The sequence below is a fragment of the Neoarius graeffei genome, chromosome 7 (genome assembly GCF_027579695.1).
Source record: "Neoarius graeffei isolate fNeoGra1 chromosome 7, fNeoGra1.pri, whole genome shotgun sequence".
Lineage (NCBI taxonomy): Eukaryota > Metazoa > Chordata > Actinopteri > Siluriformes > Ariidae > Neoarius > Neoarius graeffei.
This window is the reverse complement of record NC_083575.1, coordinates 24,390,801-24,402,685: the sequence shown is the minus strand read 5'-3', so window position 1 is coordinate 24,402,685 and position 11,885 is coordinate 24,390,801. Positions and strand designations below refer to the sequence as shown.

Sequence of the window (11,885 nt, the reverse complement as noted above, 5' to 3'; positions counted from 1 at the left end):
GCCGCTTTATCCTGTTCTACATGTCTTTGGACTGTGGGGGAAACCGGAGCACCCAGAGGAAACCCACACGGACACGGGGAGAACATACAAACTCCACACAGAAAGGCCCTCGCCGGCCACGGGGCTCGAACCCGGACCTTCTTGCTGTGAGGCGACAGCGCTAACCACTACACCACCGTGCCGCCGACCTACAACCTGTACAATTTAATTGAAAAACAAACAAATCTGTTAGGGGGAAAAACATAAAAAATTAAAAAATGTACAATAAGCTGGTTGCATAAGTGTGCACACCCTTAAACTAATACTTTGTTGAAGCACCTTTTGATTTAATTACAGCATTCAGTCTTTTTGGGTCGGAGTCTATCAGCCTGCCACATCTAGACTTGGCAATATTTGCCCACTCTTTCTTGAAAAAGCGCTCCAAACCTGTCAGATTGTGAGGGCATCTCTTGTGCACAGCCCTCTTCAGGTCACCCCACAGATTTTCAATTGGATTTAGGTCTGGGCTCTGGCTGGGCCGTTCCAAAACTTTTTGGGGGCCATTGTCATGCTGAAAGATGAAATTCCTTTTCATCTTCAGCTTTCTAGCAGACACCTGAAGGTTTTGGGCCAAAATTGACTGGTATTTAGAACTGTTCATAATTCCCTCCACCTTGACTAAAGCCCCTGTTCCAGCTGAAGAAAAACGACCCCAAAACATGATGCTGCTGCCACCATGCTTCACCGTGGGTGTGGTGTTCTTTTGGTGATGCGCAGTGTTGTTTTTGTACCAAACATACCTATTGGAATTGTGGCCAAAAAGTTCAACCTTGGTTTCATCAGACCATAACACATTTTCCCACATGCTTTTGGGAGAGTCGATGTATGTATGTATTTATTTATTTATTTTGCAAAATTTAGCCAGGCCTGGATGTTTCTCTTTGACCCTACCTCATAGTCCAGACATATGGAGAATACGGGAGATTGTTGTCACATGTAGTACACAACCAGTGCTTGCTAGAAATTCCTGCAGCTCCTTCAGTGTTGCTGTAGGCCTCTTGGCAGCCTCTCTGACCAGTTTTCGTCTTGTCTTTTCATCAGTTTTGGAGGGACGTCCAGTTCTTGGTAATGTCACTGTTGTTTGTAGGTTTTTTCCTCAACAATTACATGAATAACATGTCCAGTTTTGTGTAGCTTCCTAGGCAGAGATATGGCTGTACCAATCCGATGTGTGTGGTAATATGGCAGCCAGATGGCTTCAATCTGATGAGCCTATGAGCATCCAGATATTTTACGTAGAGATCAGTGTAAACAGTAAGCTAGATAACTGGATTTCCATCTCATGAATAAGCAAGCAGGCGGCACGGTGGTGTAGTGGTTAGCACTGTCACCTCACAGCAAGAAGGTCCGGGTTCGAGCCCTGTGGCCGGCGAGGGCCTTTCTGTGCGGAGTTTGTATGTTCTCCCCGTGTCCGCGTGGGTTTCCTCCGGGTGCTCCGGTTTCCCCCACAGTCCAAAGACATGCAGGTTAGGTTAACTGGTGACTCTAAATTGACCGTAGGTGTGAATGTGAGTGTGAATGGTTGTCTGTGTCTATGTGTCGGCCCTGTGATGACCTGGCGACTTGTCCAGGGTGTACCCCGCCTTTCGCCCGTAGTCAGCTGGGATAGGCTCCAGCTTGCCTGCGACCCTGTAGAACAGGATAAAGTGGCTAGAGATATTGAGATGATGAGATGAGATTTCCTAATTGTTGTTCATGATTTAATAGCTTGTGTATCATCAATGATTTCATCAGGGTGAAATTTCTCAGGAATTTTATTCATTGCACTTATTATAATTTTCACACCCAAGCAGTTAAGAGTAAATCAATACATGTAGCAAAGCTCGGAAGAGTCAAAAGAACATTACTATTAGTCCTTTCATCACACTCATGCTTAAGTCATACCCACGCATTGACTGGAATTTCTTCCAGCAATGCTTCAGGCAAATGTGTGTTGAAACCACCAAACATTAGAAGGTTCTTCCGACATACAGTGGTGCTGGAAAGTTTGTGAACCCTTTAGAATTTTCTATATTTCTGCATAAATATGACCTAAAACATCATCAGATTTTCACACAAGTCCTAAAAGTAGATAAAGAGAACCCAGTTAAACAAATGAGACAAAAATACTTGGTCATTTATTTATTGAGGAAAATGATCCAATATTACATATCTGTGAGTGGCAAAAGTATGTGAACCTTTGCTTTCAGTATCTGGTGTGACCCCCTTGTGCAACAATAACTGCAACTAAACATTTCCGGTAACTGTTGATTAGTCCTGCACACCGGCTTGGAGAAATTTTTTGCCCATTCCTCCGTACAGAACAGCTTCAACTCTGGGATGTTGGCGGGTTTCCTCACATGAACTGCTCGCTTCAGGCCCTTCCACAACATTTCGATTGGATTAAGGTCAGGACTTTGACTTGGCCATTCCAAAACATTAACTTTATTCTTCTTTAACCATTCTTTGGTAGAACAACTTGTGTGCTTAGGGTCGTTGTTTTGCTGCATGACCCACCTTCTCTTGAGATTCAGTTCATGGACAGATGTCCTGACATTTTCCTTTAGAATTTGCTGGTATAATTCAGAATTCATTGTTCCATCAATGATGGCAAGCCATCCTGGCCCAGATGCAGCAAAACAGGCACAAACCATGATACTACCACCACCATGCTTCACAGATAGGATAAGGTTCTTATGCTGGAATGCAGTGTTTTCCTTTCTCCAAACATAACGCTTCTCATTTAAACCAAAAGTTCTATTTTGGTCTCATCCATCCACAAAACATTTTTCTAATAGCTTTCTGGCTTGTCCACATGATCTTTAGCAAACTGCAGACGAGCAGCAATGTTCTTTTTGGACAGCAATGGCTTTCTTCTTCTGACCCTGCCATGCACACCATTGTTGTTCAGTGTTCTCCTGATGGTGGACTCATGAACATTAACGTTAGCCAATGTGAGAGAGGCCTTCAGTTGCTTAGAAGTTACCCTGGGGTCCTTTGTGACCTCGCCGACTATTACACTCCTTGCTCTTAGAGTGATCTTTGTTGGCCAACCACTCCTGGGGAGGGTAACAATGGTCTTGAATTTCCTCCATTTGTACACAATCTGTCTGACTGTGGATTGGTGGAGTCCAAACTCTTTAGAGATGGTTTTGTAACCTTTTCCAGCCTGATGAGCATCAACAACTCTTTTTCTGAGGTCCTCAGAAATCTCCTTTGTTCGTGCCATGATACACTTCCACAAACATGTGTTGTGAAGGTCAGACTTTGATAGATCCCTGTTCTTTAAATAAAACAGGGTGCCCACTCACACCTGATTGTCATCCCATTGATTGAAAACACCTGACTCTAATTTCACCTTCAAATTAACTGCTAATCCTAGAGCTTCACATACTTTTGCCACTCACAGATATGTAATATTGGATCATTTTCCTCAATAAATAAATGACCGAGTATAATATTTTTGTCTCATTTGTTTAACTGGGTTCTCTTTATCTACAACCCCTGTTCCAGAAAAGTTGGGACACTGTATAAAACATAAATAAAAAGAGAATGCGATGATTTGCAAATCATGGAAACCCTATATTTAATTGAAAATAGTATGAAGACAGCATGTCAAATGTTGAAACTGAGAAATTTTATTGGTTTTGAAAAATATATGCTCATTTTGAATTTGATGTCAGCAACACGTTTCAAAAAATTTGGGACAGGGGCGTGTTTACCATGGTGTTGCATCACCTCTACTTTTCACAACACTCTATAAATGTTTGTGAACTGAGGAGACCAATTGCTGTAGTTTTGAAAGAGAAATGTCATCCCATTATTGCCTGATATACAATTTCAGTTGCTCAACAGTTCGGGGTCTCCTTTGTCGTATTTTGTGCTTCATAATGCGATAAATGTTTTCAATAGCAGAGAGGTCTGGACTGCAGGCAGGCCAGTTTAGCACCGAGACTCTTACTATGGAGCCATGCAGTTTTAATATATGGCATTATCTTGCTGAAAGAAGGAAGGCCTTCCCTGAAGGGAGTTTGCATGTTCTCCCTGTGCCATCCTTTAGTCTGGATGGCAGCATATTGTTCTGAAACATGTATATATCATTCAGCATTAATGATACCTTCCCAGATGTACAAGCTACCCATGTCATGTGCACTAATGCCCCCTCATACCATCACAAATGCTGGCTTTTGAACTGTGCACTGATAACAAGCCGGATGGTCCCTCTCCTCTTTAGCCTGGAGGATGTGGTGTCCATGAGTTCTAAAACGAATTTCTACTTTTGATTCGTCAGACCTCAGGACAGTTTTCCACTTCACATCAGTCCATCATAAAAGAGCTCGGGCCCAGAGAAGGTGGCGGTGTTTCTGGATATTTTTTATATCTGGTTTTAACTTGCATTTGTGGATGGAGTAATGAACTGTTTTCACAGACGATGGTTTTCTGAAGTGTTCCTGAGCCCATACAGTTGTGAGGGAAATTTAGTGAATGAACATTCCTATTCTCTGTATTGAACTCAAGTGGCCGAGTATACTGAGAAAAGTTGTTTTTCCACATGCTGTAATCGCCTTTCTGTGGCCTTGGCTGGTGATAAGCAGGGTGTCTGAGTTCTCCCTAACTATGCATCCATCTGCACACACCAGAGCACGCCAGGTGCACACTTTAAAGGAACAGTCCACCGTACTTCCATAATGAAATATGCTCTTATCTGAATTGAGACGAGCTGCTCCGTACCTCTCCGAGCTTTGCGCGACCTCCCAGTCTGTCAGACACAGTCAGACGCGCTGTCACTCCTGTTAGCAATGTAGCTAGGCTCAGTATGGCCAATGGTATTTTTTGGGGCTGTAGTTAGATGCGACCAAACTCTTCCACGTTTTTCCTGTTTACATAGGTTTATATGACCAGTGATATGAAACAAGTTTAGTTACGCAAATTGAAACGTAGCGATTTTCTATGCTATGGAAAGTCCGCACTATAATGACAGGCGTACTAACACCTTCTGCGCGCTTCGGCAGCGCATTGATATCTGAGCTCTGTATCAATGCGCTGCCGAAGCGCGCAGAAGGTGTTAGTACGCCTGTCATTATAGTGCGGACTTTCCATAGCATAGAAAATCGCTACGTTTCAATTTGTGTAACTGAACTTGTTTCATATCACTGGTCATATAAACCTATGTAAACAGGAAAAACGCGGAAGAGTTTGGTCGCATCTAACTACAGCCCCAAAAAATACCATTGGCCATACTGAGCCTAGCTACATTGCTAACAGGAGTGACAGCGCGTCTGACTGCGTCTGACTGACTGGGAGGTTGCGCAAGGCTCGGAGAGGTACGGAGCAGCTCGTCTCAATTCAGATGAGAGCATATTTCATTATGGAAGTATGGTGGACTGTTCCTTTAACAAAGCTTCATAGAAAATCTTGAGCCAATCACGTGAAGACGCGAGCAGCAAGCGAATGTTTTTAGAGTATAATAGATAACAGTCACTAAGATACAACTCAGAGTGCACGTACTCTCAGCATCACTGAAGTGGTGTCTTCTTCTCTTCTTCTTCTCCTCTTTCCTTTCCTGTTTTATATCTTTGTTTTATATGATCTACTATAATAAATAACTGAAAAGACAACTGCTAAGCGTTCTGAAGTGTTTATTAGAAGTTTCCATTACAAAGTTAAACAGATGTTATATTAAACTTTGTCTTGTCAACATTTTGGAAGTTGTTTGTGTTCATTGAGATATTGTTTAAAATGTTACTTTTCAAAGGGGGTGTACTCATTTACGCTGAACACTGTACATGCCAATCCTGAGATCAAGATGCTGACCTCTTCTGCTCCTCAGACCTTCCTGATCCATCCTGATACCCTACGTCTGGTTGGAGTCTCATCGCATCGCTCCTGTGGAGGACGGCCCCATATGGACAGTCACTCAGCCACTGGGCTTGAACCCAGAACCTTCTTGCTGTGAGGCAACAGTGCTAACCACTACAGCACCCTGAATAAAACATCCTCGCTAGAATTTTACTGGACACATTTGTGTCCCATAAAATGAGCCAAAAAATTGTATAGTTTGTCTGTGGATTGATTGATTGATTTTACTTATTTCCTCGTTTAGAAGTAAAGGCTGGGAACCTCTGCCTTAAATCTGGTTAAAGGTGCCTGAAACCCTGTTTCCAGGTGAAAGACAACAAAACCTTTGAGGCTGTAGACCTCAGGGCAGCTCAGTGACAAGGAAAAGCAGAGATTAGGACTATTTTTTAAATCTGTTTTACTTTGAGCTGACAAATAAAGAGTCAAACCAGGTAGAGAACACTTTCATAAAAATATTGAATTCTTGTGTCGTTTTATATCTGTTGTCTGAGATTGAGATGCTGACCTCTTCTGCTCTTCAGACCTGCCTGATCCATCCTGATGCCCTATGTCTTGTCGGAGTCTCATCACATCGCTCCTGTAAAGGACGGCCCCATATGGACAGTCAAAAGTCACACTTGGAAGACGCTCTGGACTCTTACAGTAATGCTTTTATGGCAGTTGACTTGCTAACTTTAGGATTGCACAGCTGAAAACAGTTGAGCTCTTTAGAGAAGCTATAAAACTGACCTTCCTTTGAGCAGATTGAGTTTCTGGAGCATCACATTTGTGGGGTCGATTAAATGCTCAAAATGGCCAGAAAAATGTCTTGACTATATTTTCTATTCATTTTACAACTTATGGTGGGAAATAAAAGTGTGACTTTTCATGGAAAACACAAAATTGTCTGGGTGACCCCAAACTTTTGAACGGTAGTGTGTATCCGTGTACTTAATCTTTGCAATCTTTTTAATCGTATTGTTTTATATCTGTAAATAATCTGCTTTTATTTTCATAGTCATTAAGCCTTAAGTGAAAAAGCAGGTCAACAAGTGTGTGTGTGTGGGGGGGATAGGAAGTGTGTGTGGATTTTTTTTTTTTAAATCTTTATTGAAAATAACAGCAACACAATACAAATACAGTGATTAATACACACACACACACAAAGAACAAACCAAGAGCCAGAGAAAGTGGATCTGCCCATTTCTCCCAGTGTTCAGGTTACACTGGGTGGAGCACCGACTGAATTTATTGAGAGACAACAGGAGGAACAAACCAGTCGGGTTTTACACTCCAAGCACTGAACACACACTGTTGTTTTCAGACATGTTCCGCTGTGGTATCGCTTATCCCCGATGCAGGTGGATTCTGCCTCTTCTCCTACTTTTCGCCATTATTTTTGATATAATCGCCATCGCGGCTCAGTCCGGATGGGTGGAGGATGAAAACGCCAAGTCCCATTATGCCAATATGTGGACTCAGTACCGAGGCCGCAATGACGTCTGGACCGGAAAATCTCTCACTGACAACTTCGGTAAGTTTAACCAACAGTTATAATAATAATCGTTTTTAATTTAGTGCCGTATACATTACACTTCCTCCTGATGACTGGAACCCAGCCATTAACTTTCAAACAACAAGCTAACTTTATTTCACCTTCACGGCTCGGGTGTCTGACCTGTCGGTTTTGTCCTAAACCGCGTCCTATAGTGTGTAAAATGTTCACTTTGTAGTTAAATGTTCCATAACAGTTAAACACTTCAGTATGCTGTTTAAGACGCGACCTCAAACACACTGACGGGAAGTTATGAGCTAGCTGTATAACACGCGTTCGCACTTTCGACATAAAATATTAGCTATTATTATTATTATTATTATTATTATTATTATTATTTTGTGTGTGTTTATAAGGTTTATTTGAGAAACCGTTTTATACCCTACTATGATTGATAACAGATGCCGAATGGGAAATTTTTCCTTTATCGCTTTTATTTTAATTTTTTTTCTCACCGCAAAAGTAACTTCGTTTTCTGTTGAATAAATTCGATTAATTTTTTTTTCGAATCAAGAAAGTATGAAAGACAACTTGTTAAAGCAATAATCAGACTTGTGTGAGAGAGAGAGAAAGAAAGAAAGAGAGAGAGAGAGAGGGAGGGGGGGGACTGTTTGTATTCAGGTGTCGGCCGCCATTTTGTTTGGAGTTGGCTCCCTTGTTCTGTAGTGTCCACAGTCTGTAGTTGTTTCTGGCACTCGGTTTAATAAATAACCCAATTTCAGATTCAAACGACATGTATTCACACTTCTTTTTATCCAAAACAACTTACAAATGAATCAAAAAGTAAAGGACTTTCTACCAGCTGACCAAAAATTAGTGTTAGTTAGTTAATAGGAAGAACAGACCCAGACACACAACTACTGTACCACTGAATACAAACGTACAAACTGTTCTGGTGTTATTGGTCAGATAGTAGACAAAGTCTGACTCGTACAATTTTTAAACCTGGAGACAACCGGAAAAAGTCTGACATGCGTTCTCTACCTTCACTACCTAGGGTGTGGACGCGTGAGACAATGGCACTCCCTGTGTATGGGTGTATTTGGTGTCCCATGGTCTCAAACGTCCACACCCTATCATCACATCATGGAGACGTGAGACAAACCAACAGCCAAATGGTGTAACTAATGGTACTTTTTTCCTGGTCTCGGTTTTAAAAAATTGTGATCCAGAGCTTGAAATGTATCATTAATCAGATCTTCCATCTCTGTCTCGTAGTATGTGGACGCATGAGACGGTGACCATGTTGACACTTGGTTTTAAAATGCATCTTGGGTGATTACAAGTGTCGGTGACTACCAAGACGTGTTCAAACCACTTGCCGAACTTTGCACACATTTGACCATGTATCTTTTGTAGTGTAAACACTAATGCATCCCTGACAAGGACGTGACTGGAAAAATGATGGAGGTAGTACTGAATACAAGTGGACACCTTAGAGGCACACGATAGATGCAAGGTGTTTTGGCTGTCCACTCATGATCCGATCACCCAAGACGTATTTTAAAACCAAGTATAAACAGGGCCTATGACATTCCAGCCTATACGAGAAACAATGAATGAGAATTTGAAGAAATAAACTAGCCCGTTCCCATGATGTATAAAGTCTCCCAAAGCTGTTTACCACTAATGTTGTACAAGTTCCATTAATGTGCAACCAGCATTGATAGTCACATCCTAATTAAATTCCTAAAATTAAGAGTTTCACACGGTTGAGCAAATTTCATTAATCGTACTTGGTGGCCCTGTGATGATCTGGCGACTTGTCCAGGGTGTACCCTGCCTTTCACCCATAGTCGGCTGGGATAGGCTCCAGCTTGCTTGCGACCCTGCACAGGATAAGTAGTTATGGGTAATGGATGGCTGGTGCTTGATGGCAAGTTTATTTACAGTAATAATATGTTCCAATTAAAATGGCAAAACAAATTGAGAATTTCTAACTATACGTTTACGGCATATAGTTCTTGGATCTTTTAACATGGATAGATAGATCATTTTATTTAAAGTCGATATGTACAGTGAGCCAAAGACTCGTAGTGAATACATTTGAACCTTATGAATACATTCAAACCTTTTTTTTGAACATGTTTTGTGTGCTTATTGAATAATGTGCTTGCAGAAAACATTATATGCTTTGATATTTATTCTCAGCATGGGCTCGGGCTGTTGCTGCGTTGATGATCATCGGCCTTATCTTACTCATCATCGCCTTCATCGTTTCCCTTGTGGCACTCTGCTGTTCCCTTAATTTGACGCTCTTGCCGATGATTGGATTTCTTCTCCTCCTTGCTGGTAAGAATAGTTTTGAAGTAGGAGATATGGTCTATGTCCTATCAGAAGATAAATAAAATAAAACAATATTCTTGGCACTGTATAACAGCAACTAGATGAGGGACATCACTTGTAACAGTTCATTTGGAAGTCTGTTGTACAAAGGAAAAATGATAACGCTAGTACAAGCCTGAACAGTGGCAAGCCTTGGGCGCTTTCCAAGTTATTTACAGAAGTCGTGCACCTTTAATCACCACACTCAGCTTTGTTATGCTAGTTCCCAAAAGCCTTGGAGTGGTTACTAAGTTAGTCATAGTCCACAAACACACACACAGGTCCCAGAGTATACATCAGTATAGTAGTCAAAACATGTGATGACTATCTCAACAGACAGGCTATTTTGTCGTCGCAGCATGCACTCTGTCTTGTACTAGGTGGTGTAGCGGGAATAGCCTGTCCTTGGTGAGTCAACAACTAGGGTGGGGCATGTTATCTCTGTTGCTCCTGTGTGAAAGATTTTTGAGCTACACACCCAAAAGGGTGCAGCAGTTTCAAGTATGTACAAGACTTCCAGTCTCATCTCAGCCCTTCCCAGGAGTGGTGGAAACATTACTGGGCCTGTGTGTGTGTATATATAATTTTTTTTTTTTTTAAGATTGATTGATTGATTGATTGATTTGATTTTTATTACTTTGAGGGCGTGAGGGAGTCATAGCCCTTTGGATTTGAACAAACTGTTCTTGTTTCTTTATTTTGATCACATAACCATATGACTTGTGTCGTTTCAGCGATACTCCAGATCGTGGCTCTGATAATTTACCCTGTGAAATTCAACGAACAAATCTATGAAGGCCACTACAGCTACACCTGGGCGTATGGTTTCGGCTGGGGCGCCACCATCATTATGCTTGGTTGCGCAATCCTGTTTTGCTGCCTGAGAAATTATGAAGATGAGCTCAGCGGCATAGCAAAGACCAAATACATCTACACGTCGCCCTAAAAGCCCTCTCCATCCTTCCAAGTACTGCACCATTGTCCTAAGAACTATTTGACTTAATACTTTTAAATCTCTAAACAGGAATTGGCACAATCTGCTCAAGATAGGACCCGGGTTTACTAAACGAGAATGCGGGAAACATGAAGAGTATTTTCTGCCTTCGTAAGGGTTATTTATAATTATGAATTTTCCTACGAAGGCCTAAGTTCTCGCAAAACTCCACCATACGTGCTCCGACAGTACTGGCCATAACTACGTTTATTTCCTTCAAGGCGACATTTCAGTTTTTAATCACGGTCTTGTCATGGGATTTACTTATTCTGTTCCATGCAGCCACAAAAGCAGCGGGTTTTTATCAAAGCACCAGGATAGAAACTTTAGAGGTACTCAGCTGAGCATTTGGTAAAGACCGTTTAATTACAAATGACTTGGTTGTATATTTCTTATGCTTGAAATGAGTATATTTTTAGAGGCCTACTTCTTTTAATTGAATGTTAATTCATGTACACTTGCACAGAAGTTTTAGTAACTAACATTTTAAATTGTATTTAAAAATACAATTTAATTTTTTTTTTAAAGAAACAATCTTGTTGATCAAATAGAGATTTAATTTCTAATATTCCACTTTATAGTCAAAAATGCTACTGTCTGCAAATGCTGTATAGATTGTGTGTTTGGTGTGAATGGACTGATGAATGTTGCTAGAGCCACTGCCTTTTTCTTACACTAACAGAAATTTATACAAATATATGAGAGAGCGAGAGGGGTTAAGATGTCTTCTGTACTACAATGCAACGATGCAAAATATTCCAAAGGGTTTCTAGTTTTTATATATGGTTTTCCTGATTCCCCCCCCCCCCCCCCCATTTTTTTTTTTTTTTAAACTCTGGCTGTGCACAAGAGTGTGAGATGTTTTAATTAACTTTTTGTCTTCATTGCAAGCCTATGCATAATAAAGGGAGAACAGACTGTTTAAATACCAAGCGTGTGTTCTTTTTTGATTTAATGCTGGCGTTTATTCTTTTGAGAAGTTAAAGATTTGTAATATGAATATTTGTTTGTTTAAACATCAAATGTTTTGTATGTTCTTCCTGCGTCTGTTTGGATCTCCTCCAGGTACTCAGGTTTCCTCCAGGTACTCAGGTTTCCTCCTACTTCCCACAAACATACCAGTACTTGGATTGGCTTTGCAAAATTGCCCTTGAG

The 11,885-nt window shown here is 41.1% G+C and overlaps 1 protein-coding gene across 1 annotated transcript; it reads left to right on the top strand.

The window, feature by feature from the left end:
- The first annotated feature begins 7,099 nt into the window (after positions 1 to 7,099).
- On the top strand, positions 7,100 to 11,662 carry perp (p53 apoptosis effector related to pmp22). The gene is made up of 3 exons (XM_060925437.1): positions 7,100 to 7,390; positions 9,563 to 9,703; positions 10,471 to 11,662. The coding sequence occupies exons 1-3, from the start codon at positions 7,183 to 7,185 to the stop codon at positions 10,680 to 10,682; spliced, it is 561 nt and encodes a 186-aa protein (XP_060781420.1). The 5' UTR covers positions 7,100 to 7,182; the 3' UTR covers positions 10,683 to 11,662.
- Positions 11,663 to 11,885: the final 223 nt, after the last annotated feature.

What these genes read in the sequence shown, in the direction of transcription:
- perp (XM_060925437.1), top strand. Translation starts at nt 7,183, where the DNA reads ATGTTCCGCTGTGGTATCGCTTATCCCCGATGCAGGTGGATTCTGCCT. An exon ending in ATCTCTCACTGACAACTTCG is followed by an intron (nt 7,391 to 9,562) that starts GTAAGTTTAACC and finishes ATTTATTCTCAG; the next exon opens with CATGGGCTCGGGCTGTTGCT. An exon ending in ATTTCTTCTCCTCCTTGCTG is followed by an intron (nt 9,704 to 10,470) that starts GTAAGAATAGTT and finishes GTGTCGTTTCAG; the next exon opens with CGATACTCCAGATCGTGGCT.